Source organism: Xenopus tropicalis, chromosome 5 (assembly GCF_000004195.4).
Source record: "Xenopus tropicalis strain Nigerian chromosome 5, UCB_Xtro_10.0, whole genome shotgun sequence".
Classification (NCBI taxonomy): Eukaryota; Metazoa; Chordata; class Amphibia; order Anura; family Pipidae; genus Xenopus; species Xenopus tropicalis.
The window spans coordinates 33,455,662-33,474,246 of NC_030681.2; the positions used below are offsets into that span (position 1 = coordinate 33,455,662).

Genomic DNA, 18,585 nt, shown 5'->3' on the forward strand with positions numbered 1-18,585 from the left:
AGTGGGGTTTGGGGGAATTTCTCAATAAATCAGTCTGAAATACAACTTTTTAAAGCACATTCCTTCTATGTCTAGAGGAGTATAATTCACTGGTACATTCATTATTTTTATAAGATATGTCTCCTTTAAGGTATGTGTAACCTTAATTTGTTTGTGTAAAATAACATAAATATACATGAAAGGTACACACATGCCATAGGAGTATAGTCAAGTGCTATTTATAATGCTCCTAAATTATGATCAAGCACCCAAAAAGTAATTTACAGAAAATAAAGGATGCTATTCAGTAAGATTACAGTTCCCACAATGCTTTGAAATGTATTACAACTTTAATAGTTTAACCTTAATGCCAGGAAGGTCTAGCGTAAAAAAAGAAGAGATCACCCTAAATTCAACAATGAGCCTTTGTAAGTAAGTAGGCACCTCCTATGGTCACCCTTATGAGCCTTACCCACCCCTTCTCTGGCTCTTGGGCACACAAATTAAAAACCACGGGCATATGAAAAGCTATCTGAAGGCAAATAAACTAATAACTGCACTTTGTGCATTATTCCGCCCCTACCGGGATTATTATCCGCTCTCTTCCAAATCCGTGCGGAGGGGGCTGTAGTGCTCTCGCCTCAGCCAATCAGAGCGCAGGGTGGGCACTATCGCTAGAGCGCCCTATAGGAAAGCGGAGCTAGAGTATTGTGTTGGCAGCCGGCGCTTTAGATGTCGCCAAATGTATATGTGTGGGCTGAAGTTTGGAGCTGGTTATGCTCTGCCTTTGGGAGTACCCTAAGCACTCGCATTTCCACCATCATTAGTCTCATTCTGCGGCAGATAAACTAAAGCTGGATGCAAAACTCTGGAAGCCTGCGCCAGTTGCTGCTCTGAAAACAGCGCGCTCTAGGTTATTGTCTCCTTTCTCTCATGCCATGTGGCGTGGCTTCAGTTTGTGATCGCTTTAGAGGTTGGTCTCTCGCAGACTCCGTAGCGTCGGCGGTTGCCAGGCAGCGGCCAAAGCTGAAGGTTCCGTGCCAATATGGCGCAGGCTCACAAGGAATCAGTGCTCGCTGCCGCCTGTGTGAGGACCCCTGTGAACCCCTACACCAAAGCACCGCTTGCCCTGTACGAACGGGAGTTGGGGGAAAGGCAACAACAACGAACTGCCTCTGTCTCACCCCAGAGACTTCCAAGAACATCAATGGTATGGATACTATTCTTACAGCTGGAATATTAAAGCTCATAGAAACCTAAAGATAGCAAACTTCTTAACAATTTATCTCTGAGCTAAACTTATATATACAAATATATTTATTACAAATGTCCCATTGTGTTAAAGTTATTTGTAAGTAGAACTTCTTTTGATAGCTTCATCTGTCAAACTGCTGGTTGTAACTAGTGAAACAATGTAGCAGAGGGCAGCTGATTCACAGACAGGGCTAGGAACAGGCAAGTGGCTGCTGCTACAGTGCTTCATTAGACAGATCTAAATGGCAATTACATTTACAGTTCACTTTAAAATATGAATATACATAAAAAGTTACCTATAGGTCATGTTGATGGTGTCTCGCTGACAGGTTTGCTTTTGTAAGTAATTGTTACTTGAAGTTCCTACACCTGACTGTTTTGCCAACCTGACTGTCCCTTCCCAGCCTGTCAGTTACAGCTTCTAATGCTAACAGACAAATATGGCTGCCCCCACTTAGAGGAACCGAGGATCAGACAGGTAATGTAAACGCATCAGGCAAATATTTTTATGGCAAAATTCTAAAGTTCTTGCAAAGACAATGTTATTATAGATGTAAAAAAAAAGATTTACTTTCTGGTGTCAGTATCTCTTTAAGACCATTGAAAAATGTTTATGAATTTCTGTTGGAAAGTTTCGTAGATTTACGTTTTTTATTAGGCAAACATGGTATTTTGGGGTTTACAGCCTGGTTTGTTCTGCTGTAACTTATAGACAGTAGGCATATGAGTTGGGCACAGGCGGCAAACATTAGAACTCTGTTTGGAACAGAACCTTTGGGTTCCCAAGTGTTGCTGGCCCCACAACTCCTTTGTTATATGTTGAAGAATGGTAGGTAAGCCCAGAACTAGGGGTAGGCAGAAGGGGCATGTGCCTAAGGTGCAATTATAGGGCAGGGCTTTGGAGTTGGTACATATATCCAGTGACTCCTCAGTTTATGGTACTTCAGACTCCAGGTACCCAAATTTGCTTCTGACTCTACAAATCTGACTCCACAGCCCTGGCCAGTCTATGGAGTCTTTACATAAATCCTTCAGCTACTCAGTAGTTGCTTCTGACTCCGACTCCACTTGGGGGGTGCTACTCATTGGGATAATGTTTACAAAAAAGTAACAGAGGCTGCTGACCCTGCTGATGGGAGATGTAGTTAAACAATCGCTGGAGGGCCGCAGGTTTGACATCGCTGTATTACTTAGTTAGCCTGGGCATGGAAGGGCAGCATGCTCTGGGAATTATCTCTAGCCTGTCATCTGGTGTTTATTTTATAAGCCTATTCGGCACCGGTTAATTAACAGATGGGATCATGTGATGCCAGTGCTAATTATACAGAGTGCTATTTGGCACATCAGTTACATTTACATGCTAATAATGGTGAAAAGCTGAACAGTATAAGCTACAATGTAGGGGATCCCGTTTAAAAGAGGATTAGATTGGTAGTTATTTTTAGTGACTATAGAGCATTAGCTGGGAAGCAATTTACTGAATTAAGCAGAGCACTGGCAAACCCGTGATGGTGTTGTCTCAATGTCTATAAAATCTGCAGGGCTGAAAAGAGATCTCATAGTCATTATATCTGGAGAAGGAAAGCGTACAGGGAGTGGGGGAGAGTATGGACCTGTCCCAAAACTTACATTCATGTCACACTTAACACAAGTAAAACATTGACAACTAGTTACGGATGCACCAAATCCAGGATTCGGTTTAGGATTTGGCCAAGATTCAGCCTTTTTCAGCAGGATTCATATTCAGCTGAATCCACGCTCCTGGCCAAACCAAATCTGAATCCTTAAAAACACTTTTTGTCACATAAATACGGAAGTTGAACATTTTTTGCTGCACTCGTTAACCCTTCCGTGTCCTAATTTACATATGCAAATTTGGATTTGGTTCGGTATTTGGACAAATCTTTTACGAAGGGTTCGGGGTTTGGATGAATCCGAAAATAGTGGATCCCTGCAACTAGTATTTTTGTACAATAAAAGAAAATGTAATTTTAAGCAAATATGTTAATGAAAGGTTTTCAGTGGTTTTAAAATTACTTACTATATTTGTGCATTTGACGCACGTTCAGAATGTAATAGAATGAAGAAATGACTGTTGAACTTACAAGAACACACTTACTTGCATCTAAATCAATGCACGTGAATGCAATAAATGGGAAAATAGAAGCAAAAGATGGCAGCTCTGTGCTTTAATAAAAACATTTTTCAAAGATGAGTAGCACCCACAGGAGTCCGTGAGGCTGGTAACAAATTGGCATCTCCACGGTGAATTTGTCTGTGTTGTCCTTTAATCCCTGCCCATTCATTTATTATATTTCTGTTATATGTAGATATAAGCTTATGATGCTCTGTTAAATTTTCCTATATTATAAATTTTTTTTCTTTATACAGTTTATATATATATATAAATATATATCTCAAATTAACCAGTGATGTGCAAGGAAATGACTAATAAACAGAGATAATGGGAGACTGAAACAAGAGATGCAACAGGCCCTGCCCACAAGAGATTACAGGCTATATCTGTTAGCAGTGTAAGCTTATTATGGTGTATGCTGTGTTAGCCAGATGGTGTTTGCTATACTTCTTTTTGTATATAGAAATACTTAAAATCTCTTGGGAGGGGGACATATGACGCAGCATGGCAATGAATTTCATACAGAGACATTAGTGAACTGTTACCCTAAAACAAAGAGTTAGTATGGCTGTAAGTAAACTTGAACCTTGTCAATTGGTCTTTGTTGCAGTGGCTTCCCATGGGCAGAGACAGCCCCAATAGAGATACAACTATACCGGCAAAGGTTTCCTAATGTTATATCCAGTGAAAAACATTGCAGTTGTTCAAGGGTAAACACTACCCAGGCTTTATTTTTCAAATGAATAACTAAAGGATACATGGAATAATAAGTAGTTTTATTACTTATGTTTTTTGCACACAGAGGTGCTTACATTTACTCTGAACACTTTCTTGTCCTTTGTTAGGGTACTCCTGCTGCTCCTGCTGCTGCTTTAGACTGGGAAGAAGCCAGGTGCTGCAAGTCCCGCAGATGTCAAGACTGGGTTTTTGACATTTCCAAAGTTCATCATCCAGACAAAGACTATTATGTTCAGGTAGAGAAGCTAAAAAAAGCTCATCTGCAGAATATGGAACAACTGGAGAAAATGTATGATAAAAAATTACATCTGAGTGGGGTTCACAACCCAGAGAATGAACAGGGAGTTGTCAGGGAAGTCTACAGGTAAGCAGCTATTGTCTGTTGTCACCTAGAGTGTTTTGATTGTCACTGCTTGTAGTTTGTCATAGTTCTTTCTACTCACATTGGATCCACCATTACTGACCATGCAGCCCTTCTTTCTATTGATGTCAGTGGCTAGGTGGTTGGCAATTTTACAGTACAAGCAGCAGTGATAATTTTCCCTGTGTGACCTTGCCTTATAGAAGAACACCAAGTATTTAGTATTAAGCAGCTAATAGTATTGGTATGTGCTCAGGTGCTTTTAATTCCTGCCAGCCCTTTTTGACCCTGTCTGCATTATATAGTAGAGGTTCATGAATCACATGAGGCCTTTCAAATTATTTTTTGGGATGGTGCTTGACAGGGGTCCATTGCCTTACTAATATGATTTTATAAATTTAATACAATTTGTTGATGATGTTGCCCCACTGCATGAAGAAACTCAAAAAGTGCTGGTTTAGTAGGCAAAGCATCAGCTCTTACAGTCAGTTAATACTGAAAAATATAGTTGTATTTTTTTCCATCTATTAGTCATTCACCTTTCAGTTCCACGTGTATGATCCTTGTATCCTGCATAAAGTCCCACATAAAGGTCTGTTGAACTATTGGACAGCATGAGGGCAATAATAGAGTTTGGAGGGTCGGATTCAACCCTAGGGCCAGTTGTAAAATTTAATATTTCTTCTTGATTTAGCACTTGCTATGCTTTGTCACTGCTCTCAATGTAGCATTGAAGACTATATCTTTCCATTTCTTACATTTTAGATCAGCATGGGAACCTAAATCTGTGCTTCCAGCTGAATATGATGATAAGTATTTGAAGCACAGCCTGAGTGGAAGTGTCTCTCCCAGCTTATCAGAAAGCTCACATGAATCGACCAATGGAGACAGCAGTGACTCAGAGCACTCTGTATCTGCTAGAAATAAAATTCTTGACATGTGGAATGAATTCACAGTCGAGGATTATATCAGAAATTCTGAATACTTTTCCAAAGAAATAGCAAAAAATAAAACTAGCAAAAAGTCCAAAGAGTGGTCTCACAAAATTACCATTCCTGAACCTTTCCAGATGACAATTCGGGAATCCAAGAAAAAAGAGATGAATATAAAGTCAAAGTCCGAGATTGAGCTGGAAAACAATTTGCTGAAGAAAAAGCTGGAAGAAGAGGCAGAATGCCAAAAAAAATTCAGAGCAAACCCAGTTCCATCTTCTGTGTATCTGCCACTTTATCAGGAAATAGTGGAGAGGAATGAGGAACGACGCAGTTTTGTGAAGGAAAAGAGCAAGGATATTCTACTGGCCACTCAGAAACCTTTCCAGTTTATTGAGCGAGAGGAACGCAAGAAAACCCTTCGACTGGACTTTATGAACCTTTCAACATCAGTACCCAGCGCAAACCATTTTAAAGCCAAGCCAGTGCCGAAGTCTATTTATGGAACTTCTACCGCCGAACGACTAAAAGAAGAGGAATTGTATCGAGGGATCCGGATACATATGAGAGCGCAGGAACTTTTACAAAATTCCTCATATCCTACCATCACTCTTGCTCCTGGCGCTCACTCAGGCACTAAGAAAGGAAAATGCTACAAACCCAAAGAAAAGCAAAAGCACAAGCCCAAAATCAGTGCGACCATACCTCACTCTCAAACCATGCATGAAAATCAGCAGAAACGTTTACCTGAGAGCACATCTACAAAACATGTTACAGTCTGTGAGCCTTTCCAGCTACGGACCTCCAACATTCCCTCTCATAAAGAGAAAATTATAATGGACATTCAAGCAGATGAAGAAAACTTAAAAGAAACACGTTGGCCATATAAATCTCCTAGGGCCCAGGCCCGAATACATTCTTCTGCAGGGACTCTGAACCCACAAGGGGAAGCTCTGTGTAACATCCCAAGATCAACTGAGTTATCAAAGAGGAGAGAGCATGCAATCAGGTAACCATGATTGGTTCATAGGTGCAATTTCATTTCAGTCAGGTTTTTAGAAGACAGAAAAGGGTTATCTGGAGCTGTCAAAGGGATCAATTAGGCATGCACAGGCCTGGAGCCAATTAATTCTTGTAGTAGAAGCTACTAATTAAATATGCAGCCTTTAGGTACTTTCAACACCAATATATGCTGTGTGTACTCGTCTAATGTCACTCTGTGGCAGTCCATTGTTGATAGCCAGCTTATATGCTCAACTCATTGATGACAGCAAAATCTTGAGCTATTGAGTGTCCTGTTAGGAACGCTTTGCATTTTTTAGGCAGCGGTGGGTGCTGAAAACGAGGGCGGGATGGTCAGAAGATCACAGAACCCCCTCTGTTTTTGTTTGTGTGTCTTGAAGTGCAATACTGCACATATTTAATTTCTTTATACTCAGTGTTGGTGTATGTAACTCACTTGAAGAGAACGATGTGTGTCACAACCCATAACCTGTACATCATCCTCTGTTGTTAAGGCATTAGCAGTGAGTGCAGTGATATTTTCATGCCGAAGCAAGAGGATCTACTGTAGTATAAGAGTTAAAATGCCAGGGTCTATTTTGAATCCCAGTCCAGGCCTGGCTGTAGGTACCATAACTTTTTCATCAGAAGTAACATTTACAAACAAAGCTAATGGCTGTATCAAGGGATGGTCTTTTAAGACCAGGTTCCTATTTCTGATATAACACTTTCTTATTATATGAGCTCACCTGAAGAACTCTAGAAAATCAACTTTTTTTTACAGGTTTAATGTTTACTGATTACAGAGAAATGTGTATTACCAACAGAACAACACTGTTACAAGTTGCCGTTGCCCTTTCCCTTCCAGCCATCCAGTAGATGTTGTTTCATAGAAGATATTCCCATAGAAGGAATTTCCATTTCCCTTAGTTTGCCTTTTCCTCGTACCCTGGTTCCACTTTTTAAATCTAAAGAGATTTTGAGTCGTTTTGTAACCCCCACCAGGAAGGCAACTGAAGAAAAAGAAAAATTGGAAGCAGATTGGAAAAAGAGAAAAGCCAAACAAAAGCAAAGGGAGAAACTATTGAAGAAACGTATAATTGCCAGGGAAAAAGCTAACGACTCCTACCAAAATGTATCCCCAACTTCCCATAATAAAGTCAAAGAATTAAGGTAACCAGTCTTACTGATCCGCCATGTAGAAGTTAGAATTAGCCATTTCCTTAGTCCTATAGCAGATCAGCTCCCAGTCTGAAGTGACATCTTAACCCGTCCATGCATCTTTTCATGTTGAACGTGGTAGGGCGCAAGCCTTTGAATAAGTTATTTTTCAACTACAGTAATACTCACATGCCTTTCCCCCTTCTGTTTTTCAGAAAAAGAGAAAAGCAGAGGACAAAAGACTACATGAAGGAGCTGGAAGCAATGGAACAGCGAGTGCTGAACAAGCCATTGTTGATAGAGCGAGTGGCTCAGGTTTGTTACTTCTAAACAGGAGAATCCCCCACATGGTACTATTCCCAGTTATAGTGTAGCTATGGGCAATCTCTTGACATTTAATAGTGTCTATAGAAAAATAACAATGTTTTGGGGGTATTAAACCTGTTAAATTTCAGTCCCTGTTTTGTATGCATCATGTGCCGCAATCATTTTGACTTTACACTGACAGTGCAGGAGTGCTCTATTATGCACACACTGGATTAAAGGGGTTGTTTATATTAAAATGAACTTTTAGGGGGAAATTTATTAAGACACTAACGCTCCAAGCGTGTTTTCTCCGATTTTTTCACGCTTGCGCGACTTTTTCGTACGCCCGCGTGACTTTTTCTATCCAAATTTTTCCCATTCGGGATTCGAACTCGTGTTTTAATGAATCGGCCCCTTAGTATAATGTAGAGAGTGACCATTTTGCAGTTTGTCTTCAGTTTTTATTATTTGTGGTTTTTTTTAATTATTTTAGTTTTTGTTTAGCAGCTCTCCATTTTGGAATTTCAGCAGCTGTCTGGTTGCTAGGGTCCAAATTACCCTAGCAACCAGGCAGTGGTGTTAATGAGAGACTGGAATATGAATAGGCGAGACCTGAATAGAAAGATTATGTAATAAAAAGTAACAATAACATTGTAGCCTCACACAGCAATAGTTTTTGGGCTGCTGGGGTCAGTGACCCCCATTGGAAAGAGCTAGTAGAGGACAAATAACTCAAAAACTATAACAATTAAAAAATAAAGACCGACTGAAATGTTGCTAACAATTGGCCATTCTATAACATACTAAAATTTCATTCAAAGGTGAACAACCCCTTTAACTTTTTGAAGCAGAGTCTGGGGTGTGCACAAGTGCTGAATAATATTAACTTCCCACCTTACTCGATGTCTCTTTATGCTTTGCGCAGAGAAATGCACTTATGTCTGCTGAAAAGCAATATCTGAATGTGCTGCGTGACTTGGGGCTGAGCGAGGAATTTGTCTCAAAGAACGGACAAAGCGCCAGCGTTGATGAACACGTCAGTGTAAGAGAAGAGAACAACCCACGGGCAGAAAGGTAACATAGGTTAATGGCACACACTGGCACACTCTTCCATGTAGATATTTCTTTCAACAGTATGACGTGTCTCTTTGCTAATAGCACGGAAGGTACACTGGTCCTTGAAGATTTGCTGGATGATGCAGAAAAATATCAGACTGACCCTGAGAGTGAGGAGGCTCAAGAGGAAGATGCCTATAGCACTGATGAGGACCACAGTATGGAGGAGATATAAGACTGACATTGGTTTAAGAATTGCATTGAAAATGTTAACAGCAAAAGAAGTGCGTGTGTTTTTGTGCGTGTGTGTATATATATATGTGTGTGTGTGTTAAAATCATTTTTTAAATTACAAAAATACAAATGTGTTTATATATTTTATTATACATTGAATTAATACAAATCAGGGACATATTTATCATAGGGCAATGTGACAAATACCAGAAATAAGCCAAAACATTTACTTGGGTATTTAACAAAAAAAATGTCTTTTAATTCACAGTTTATTTTCATTATGTGCCAAAGCCGTAACACTTACTCCAAATATACTGCACCGGCACTGAAAATAAAATATATACATTTCTCACTAAAGTGACTGACGGTGGCATATTTATTCCCATTATCCTATTGTTATTTATTTCAATTCAGATCGTTCAGTCTAAATGATGGTGCTGCCACCAAGTCGCAATAAATAAACCTTCACCCTTGTTAAACAGAGCGTCACTTTTAATTTTTTTATTGATTACGTTTTGCATGCTCTATAAAAAATACTAACTTGAAAACAGAGACGTAAAAATAAATGTTTTGCTCCCCCCCCCCCCATGTTTCTCAGTAGCAGCCCTGTCCCCAGTTGTCTAAACTGTTACATTACTGATAAGTTGTTAAGGTGGCCATACACGTAGCAATTTTAATCTTTCGTGCGACCATTCGCACAAAAACATCGTTCCCACCCTTCACTGACGTTCAGGGCTGAATCAGATATGGAGGTAGAAACATTAGAAATTCTACCTCCACCTGCCGATTCAGCTCTGAACGTAGACTTTGCTTGCATGCCTTCAACAGCGCCCAATCAAAATCTTTTAACCTGGCCTATCAACGAGACGACCGATATCCACAGCCTTTTGCGATATTGGTCCCTCTTCGAGCCGCCATCCACGCACCGAATATCGTAGGAAACGAGGTTTTACACTTTTCAGCAGTTTCACCTACTGAGCATGCACCTTGACTTGAAGCTTTGCCTAATTTAGCAAATTGTAACAGATGCTCTGTAACAGACTCAAATTAGATTTAAGACAAATGATAGAAACTAATACATCAATTTGGAATGTTTAAAAAGAGTCAATGACAAGGTTCTCTACTCACTGCTGATTCTTACTAGGCAACTCTTTTCCAGCCAAGACACCAATTCCCACAATGCTGTGCATGCATTTTCACAGGTTTGTTAATCAGCTGTCTTTTGCTACGTTGTTTTAGTAGTCAGAACCAGCAGTGCAGAGAATAAAAAACGTTTGGATCCCATTAACCATCTTATTGGCTAAATGTAAATGCACATCTGCTTTAAGATTCTGGGTCTGGTTTACTAACATAGGTACAGGGTTAAATTCTGCCACTCTCTATTCATTTCTGTGAGATTTTCAAGAAAGTATTTATCACTTTCAGCCATTTGTAAATATGGCCCCATAGAAATGAATAGAGAGTGATGGAATTTAATTGTAACTGTAGTGATCTTTAGTTTCAAACTAGTTACAGTCTGAACTTTACAGTTTTAAGTGTTCCTTGAGTAGAAGACTTGGATGAGGCTCTTGAGTGGCACATAAACAGGAGGTATGTGGGCTTGGCATCCCTTTCATCAGTCTGACGCAACCATCCAGATGACCCCCATTACCACCAGGTAAGGGTTATATACAGTGCTCCTTAATGTGGGCCACAATATCTCATTTCAGTGTTAATTAAAATCTTAGCTTGGATATTAGGCCGAAAGCGAGTTGTCTCCTCTTGTTTCATACTGCTGAGTAGAGTAACAACGTCCGTGCAAGATGAGCCTCGGAAAGGCAGCTGTGATACATTCATCATTGGGCACAAAAGCAGCACATGTTATTTCATGTAGATAAAGATGAAACACTGCGTGTGCTGTAATTACTATACAGTACCCTTAGACTCTATAGGCATGTGAACTGGCCTTTGAAATATTCAGAATCATAAATATATATTACACTAGAGACATAATTATTATCCTGTTAATTATAACCTTATAAACTGTGTTTAGTGATGTCATCTGTTAAAATCGGTGCTTAGTGATGTTATTTTTGTCACATGACATGACTGAAATGTATTAAAATAAATAAAGTACCCCTAGAAGTCACTTAGGAGTTCTGTTTACCTTTTATATAGTCATGTAACACTTTGGTGTCTTATAATATCCTTATATTTTACAATAGGGGGTATATTTTCACCATATAATGGGCCATACAAAAACTTTGGGACCCTTCTCACTAATGGACCTTCTGGAAGAAAGGAGTGTTTATATGAGACCAAGAGAGCAGTTAAGCGAGATGCTGAGTTTATACAGGTGGTAGCTTCAATTAACTGAAAATGAACATTAGGTGGGACAGACCAAAACCAAACTCTTGTCATTGCTTTCTCTTGTTCATTGTGTAAATGAAGGGTTGAACCTTATAACCCTCTGTCTCTGTAATGAGTGCATTTTGCTGTGTATAACCGAGTCACAGGTCACATGATAATTTCACAATGGAGTTGTTTTTATTTGGTGCGAGGATGTGTGTGGGGAAAGCCCCAGTGCTCCTCTATTCATAGCCCATCACTCATCACTTACCCAGAGGGTTATAGCAGCACTGAGGGAGGAGCCATGAGCTTCAGTTATCATAAAAGCAGCATTGTATCCCAAGGCAGGAATGCCACACACGCATTCAGCCCGCTATACAAACATAAACCCTCACACGTCAGAAGGCATCACTTTAGCAATAACCAGAATTAGTGTCCCATATCTAATTCCATATCATCTGAGAAAGCGCCACATTTCCTCAGGGCCCTCCTCACATGTGGCACCGCTTCTTCCACAAACCAGCGCCTCGTGTACATGATCACCATGACGTCCAGTAAAAGGTTCCTTTCCCGCTTCCTGCAACGGTAAATTGAATGAGATGAAACGGGCAGCACTGTACTTTCCTACACACAGCGCTGGGTGAAAGGCATGGGTACAGACATAAGGAAATATTCACTCATCAGACATTGTTCCAAGAACATCCAAGACAGCAAATATACATATCCAATTTTACAAAGTCCCCCCATATCTTACGCTAAGTGACCTTCCAGCTGGGCTTTCAGGTGTATCTAAAAGAACAAGTGTTTATTCTCCCCAAATCTTACCCTAAATGGCCTTTGAGTGGCACGAAGAAAGAAGACAATCAATTGCTCACAGGTGCCCTGGGCCGGTGCAGTTTTCTGCTAACAGGGGCACTGGCCGGGGATATCAGGTGATTACAATAACAGGGGGTGCGGACATTTTAGCACCCCTGTGATTAGACCTTTCCTTCCCCACACTTGCGGCAGCATTCATACATGACACCTCATACATTAATTTTACCACTATTACATGTTTCAGTTATTATAAGATCTGCACATTCTAATGAGTGTGATGTATTCAGCCATGCAGTGTGACCGTTCCACAGGGGGCAGTACACCAGCAAGACTTGGCAGTTTTGAATATGCGTTGATTTAACAGATGAAATGTAAGAATGTGACTTTGATATATATACAAGTATAACCCAATATCTGCAACAGGTAACTGGCCAGGCTGTGCTTAATGGAACTGTAAATATCACAGAGATCCTTACATCTGTCTATACAGCTCTTTTATTCTCACGTCATCTTCTTGCGCCTGAGATAGGACACCTTTAGCAGAGGTTAAACTCACATTCTGAAGGGTTCTCCCACAGCTGCACACATCTTGGTACTGATATTCTGAAAGACAATCCAGATCCCATGTCATGAATCTACACCAGGTACTGGCAAGTCTGTGTAGAATTATAACCAGATCCATATTTATATATAGGCCAGTAAACATGGCAGCTTTAGGGGGCGGCCCTCTGGTGTCTATAGAAAATGAATAACCTCCCAGACACTGCCCGATTATACCTGTGCAAATCCTGTGGCGGAGCCGGGGATGGTGAGGGTGCAGAGGGTGAGTGGCGGGAGGAAGTGACATCATGCTTAGCGGGAGAAATGTCACGTGTAGCTCTAAATGAGAGCTGCTTTACATATGACTATAAAATTAAAAAGATGTGTAGAGAAATCTGATATCCTGAGGAAGCATGGGAAGACTTAGGTTTGCATTACTGATGAGGCCACAATACTCTGAATTATTAGCAAACAGCAGTGGGTGTAGTCCATTAATAACAATTAGTCGGCATTGACTTGCTGGTTACATTTTAAGTGTCCTGAGTTTTGTCTGTAGCTGAGTGGAGGCTTTCTCCTATTCATATTCCTGTCTCTCATTCAACCTACAAGACCTTAGCAATCAGATAGCTGCTGAAATTCCAAACTGTAGAGCTGCCATACAAATAGCTAAATAAATAAAAAAACAACAAATAAAAAAATGATGTCTACATCATACTAAAAGTTCACTTAATGATGAATAAGCCCTTTAAAGGACAATGAAAGGTTAATATAAATTAAATGTAAGTCTAAAGACATTCTTTTTAAGTACTTACTGCATATCTAAATTCCCAGATCCCTGCTTGCTTCTCTGAGATATGGCGCTGGCAGCCTACAGCAGTGTGAAGCCTACAGTGACATCACTGAAATCTCTCTCCCCTTCCTGTAGGTGCCGGCGGCAGCCTTCCTATTCTCTGAGCATGTGTGTAACTTGATCCTGTCTGCTGTTCTGAGCTACACATGCCCACCAGCCAATCAGAAGCGGATCTGGCAGAGGGGAGGGGGGGAGGGAATGAAACACATGTGCAGTATGAAGCAAGGAGGGAAAGGAAGGGAGAATACCTTTTTAGAGATGGCTGCCTGTACTAGAAAATGTGAAGTAAGTGTGACTGAGTAAATATTTGATTAGGTGAGCCAAAAGTGTGGCGTTTTTACTAAACCATAGGAGGATTATTGGGGTTTTTACATTTTGACTTGCATTCTTCTTTAAAGCACACCAGTTCCAAAATGCTCAATGAATCGTAATACTTTTGCACGGAATAGATGTGAAATCACCTGTCCCAACGGCACGGACATTTTCTGTAGAGGATCTGTGTGTGATGAGTAGGACTTCGGCCCCTGGCGCGTACACCTGGGGAGGGTAGCAAGAGCACACGGACCTCTTCTCTAAGTCTTTCTGGAGAATCTGAACAGTCTCAGAGAGAGCAGCGTTCTCTGCTTTTATCTACAACCAGACAAGATTGTGTGTTGTGAAAGAACTTATATTTATAGTTAGAAACTGCGCACATTTGTCAACCATGTCTAAACCGAGTTATTATTTGTAATCCTATCTAAAACCAGAGTTGGCGCTCTCATAGAACAAATTACCAAGTGTGGTGAATTAATTCAAACAATTTGTATTTATTAGTGATTTACAATAAAACTGTATATACATAATTATATCTTATATTAAAAATCTAGATGAACTACATCAATACACAGGACAATCAGGAATTCATTTGAGGAACTATGATAAATCAATATTAACCAGCCAGATTCATAAAATGGTTACATTAATAGAATATAATCATGGAATCGATATGAAATCAGCACAATCAGATTATATAATAAAATAAATAAATATAAAATACAGCTATATAGACTGGATATAAATAAGATTGCACATATGCCCTATCCAGAATTGCACAGTAATTATGACTTCAACAGCATCTACTTGCCAACTACGGTACATTATAAAAAAGCAAATCAATCCTTAGAGAACTTCCCCGATAGCACTCAGTCGGGGGAGAGACTAACCAAAGGGAATAGAGTCTCAGTTGAGCGCACAGCTTGTGGCGTGTAAGTTTGCTAGTAACGCTGAATAATCAAAGGGCTGTGCGCACATATAGCACTCAAGAGTTAGCCAAAGTAAACTAAATGGTAAATCCCCCCATGCTTTGTAAAATATAACAAGTAATACCCTATATCCCGGCCGGGAACTTACTTAACTTATCAGTTAAGCGCGGATAAGGTCTAATTTTTATGTGTATTATTTGTAATCCTGTTTAATACTACTAATTATAAATAGTTTTGTACATAGATATGTCATGGTGTGACCCGATCCCATAGGGATTACAATCTAAAATTGGTGCTTTGGGTGAGAAAAAAACCTGGTATCTTCACATGAATGAAACCCAAGGATCCTTGAGTCCCTGCATTGTGCCAACCACCGAGCCGCCCCTTCTCTCTGTAGGGTGTTTGGGGCTAACACTAACCCTAATACTGATAAGGCTCTGCAAGTCTGTATTGATTGTAAATGTTTAAAAAAGACACTGTCAGATATGGTAGAAGGCATGTCAGTGGCACACAGACAATAAGGCCATGGGCAATGACTGTAGGAAGGAGCACTTGGCATCAGAAACAAAGCCCATGCTCCCCAGCTTATCATTCATTGTTACAGAGAATTACTAAGAGTACCTTATCTGCATATTCTTTTAGCTTTTCATTTTCCATGAAGAGAGCATCCTGTAAAGAGAGAAAGAAAGGGAAACATAGAATGTAATGCTATACAAGCAAACCCTCACATTCAGCTTCCTGACCTATTTCTTCGTTTGTAAATAGCTGGAAAATAAAAACACTCCCCAGCCATATTGTGTATCCCCCTACCCTCTCCAGCTTGCAGAGTTATGTGGTTTTTATAGAAACCTGGCAGGCATGCATTATCATACTTCATTCATAGAGTGCTCATATGTTTTTCTGTGCTTTACAGAGATTATAAATCACTCACATCAGTCCCTGCCCCAGAAGAGCTTACTATCTCAGGTCCCTTTCATTTGTACAAACAAGAAGGGGTATAACTACAGAGGGGGTGGTTGCGGGGGTGGGCCCAGGAGTGTAAAAGGCCCAGTGAGGACCTAATTAATGATCCATTTAAATATATCATCGCAGACTAAGTTAAAATACAAATATTTTGAAACCCTAAATAGAAATGGCTATGGGGCCCAGTATTATGTAGTTACGCCACTGTAAACAAGTGTCAACTTTTTTGCAGGAGCCAATGAACGTTCCTGTATGTCTTTGACGTGTAATAGGAAGCCCATGCAAACATGGGATGAACCTATAATCTTCTTGGAGGCAGGAACCTAGGACCCCAACTGTGCCAGGCAGCAATCACTGAGCCAATGCCGTAAATGGGTTACACATGGCAATATAATACTGATGTAATAATATAACCAAACTGTATTCAGTGCTTTCCCTTGTTAAACAATAAGCGATCTCCAGCAACCCTCTGGTGTTTTCCGTACCAGGGATCAAAACGGGTGCCAAAGGCCTTGGGCTTAGGTCTTAGGAAATGTTGGAGACAAAATTCAGAGAATGACACTACTTTCCCTTATCATAAAAATGTAACCATTGCACATAATACATGGGCAGGAGTGTTAGCCCAAAGAAACCTGGGCAGGAGAATTGTTGGCCAGTAACTGGCCTGTGTGCCAATTATTTTATTTACTATAACAGACCTTTTCCTTGCGCAGCTCGGCTGTTAGTACAGATCTTCTTTTCTTGAATTTTTCCAGTTCACCTTTCACACTGTCCATCTGCATAAGGATATTTGCCTGCAAAACAAACATCACAACTGTTTTCCCTAAGCCTGAATGTATTGATATCCAACTGGACCCAAATTAGTCTATTGATTTGAGTCAAATTAGCCCCAAAGGACCATGCCAAGAATATTGAGTCCCAGGGATGGTATCGTTGGGTTTTATACAAAGCTAAGCAATACATAGATTAAGTTCTGGTCCAGGCTGGATTCAAAATAGGCCCTGGCATTTTAAGTACACAGAGGCCCAAACAGCCCCCCCATAGGCCCAATAAATAATGTTTTTTATAAGTTGCATCTGAAATATTTTGGGCTCTCACCCCGAACAACGTGTGCTAGTTTAGTAGAAAATGTCCACAAATGATGGGCTGCTTATTGGCAGCTGAAGAAGGACTTTAAAAGCCACTTAAATACTTTTTAAAGAAATACTTTAAACGACTTTAAACACCACATGAATAACCATAAAACTCTGTACTATGCAACCAATAACTCTTCTATTCCCATTGCCCATGTACCTTCTCATTCTCCAGATTGGCCACTTTTAGCTTTTCATTCTCCTTGGCTTTCTCAAGCTGAGACTTTAAGTCGTCCACATCGAAAGCCACTTTGCTTTGCTTGATTCTGTATAACTGTTCCTGTTCCCTTTCAGCTTCTCGCATTTTATCGAGCTGAGCCTTTAGGCCTTCAATTTGTGATGTGTAGCAATCCTATGGCATTAGAAAAATAACTTGTGATCTGGCATTTTCAAGACAAGGGGTCTTCCCATAACTTGGATCTCCATTCCTTAAGCTACATATCATTTAAACATTAAGAAAACCCAATAGGGTTGTTTTGCCACCAATATGGATTCATGGAGCTTAGTTATTTACAAGTACAAGGTACTGTTTTATTATTACAGAGGAAAAAAAAAATTTTTTTAAATTATAATTATTTGCTTAAAATTGCCTCTGGGGAGGTGAACTTTCTGTAATTTGGAGATTTCTGGATAACAGATTTCCAGATATAATATCCTATATCTGTATTGGTTTTATACTCTATATACTCATGAATACAGTGCTGGCAGTGCTGTATTCATTAGGGGTAGAAGGGAGGTGGAAAGTAGTCACCCTCCCATGTCCTATCCATCCACTAACTTGGGCATTATTCACAAGAGCAGGCCTCAATACATCCCTGTACATACTGCCTGCCCTATGGCAGACGGTAAAGACAGGGCTACCTTGCACTTATTGGCTCTGCACACTGCGCCTGGAACCATATCGTATTTCCCTCCTGATGCTCGCAAATCTGGGGCTGAATGCTCACCATACTTGCCCCTGACTTAGGTCTTGGCATAGGTGCCAGAACAGTATCAAAAAGCACTCCATTTTGTATTGTGAGTGAGATCAATGATTTTTACTACAATGGAAAGTGCAATAATCCCTTAAAATTCATGTATTCTAATTGTTCCACATTCCACATTTTTCTATGGAATCAATGTTTTCAGACATTTGAAACCTTCTCTGATATTTTATTAGTTATCATTGAGCCTCATGGATGAGGCCAGTGGTACGGTCTGTATTAGAGGCCTTAATAAGAGATTCCCTGGTGCAACCCCATGCAGTTCTCCCCACAAGAGACAGATTTGGTACTTACAATCTTTTCCTGTTTCTCTTTATTCTTTTCCTGCAGGTATCTGTAGTCTTCCCAGGTGATTGCCTTTGGCCCTTTATTCATGTAAATGGTTTCCAAGCTTCCCAGATCAGAGTGACCTTCTGTCTCCTGTTCCTTTGGATTTAGCAGTTAGATGTGTAAGATATATTGACTGTACAATGTCTACTAAATACACCAGAATTCTCATTCCAAAATGAGCATAATTTAAACAAGGGAATAAGTTGCTTAGGTCTATAAATCCATGGCAACCAAATAGATG

General features: G+C 40.1%; 2 protein-coding genes across 3 annotated transcripts in view; one reads left to right on the plus strand and one right to left on the minus strand.

Moving 5' to 3' along the window:
- The first annotated feature begins 993 nt into the window (after positions 1–993).
- Positions 994–9,290, plus strand: fam161a (FAM161A, centrosomal protein). Its single transcript, NM_001126523.1, has 6 exons — positions 994–1,189; positions 4,216–4,472; positions 5,235–6,410; positions 7,780–7,879; positions 8,796–8,944; positions 9,029–9,290. The coding sequence occupies exons 1-6, from the start codon at positions 1,025–1,027 to the stop codon at positions 9,159–9,161; spliced, it is 1,980 nt and encodes a 659-aa protein (NP_001119995.1). The 5' UTR covers positions 994–1,024; the 3' UTR covers positions 9,162–9,290.
- Positions 9,291–9,739: 449 nt separating this feature from the next.
- LOC101733912 overlaps positions 9,740–18,585 on the minus strand; it is a 37,426-nt gene continuing 28,580 nt past the window's right edge. The window contains exons 5-11 of one of the 2 annotated variants that reach the window (XM_031902373.1): positions 18,309–18,434; positions 17,192–17,383; positions 16,597–16,692; positions 15,557–15,604; positions 14,156–14,324; positions 12,781–12,907; positions 9,740–12,065 (exon numbers count right to left, since the gene is read on the minus strand). In XM_031902373.1, coding sequence (XP_031758233.1) covers positions 11,918–12,065; positions 12,781–12,907; positions 14,156–14,324; positions 15,557–15,604; positions 16,597–16,692; positions 17,192–17,383; positions 18,309–18,434 — 906 coding nt within the window. In that variant the 3' untranslated portion in view covers positions 9,740–11,917. Of the gene's footprint in view, positions 12,066–12,780; positions 12,908–14,155; positions 14,325–15,556; positions 15,605–16,596; positions 16,693–17,191; positions 17,384–18,308; positions 18,441–18,585 lie in introns of both variants that reach the window. The other variant, XM_004914703.4, reaches the window with a different exon arrangement.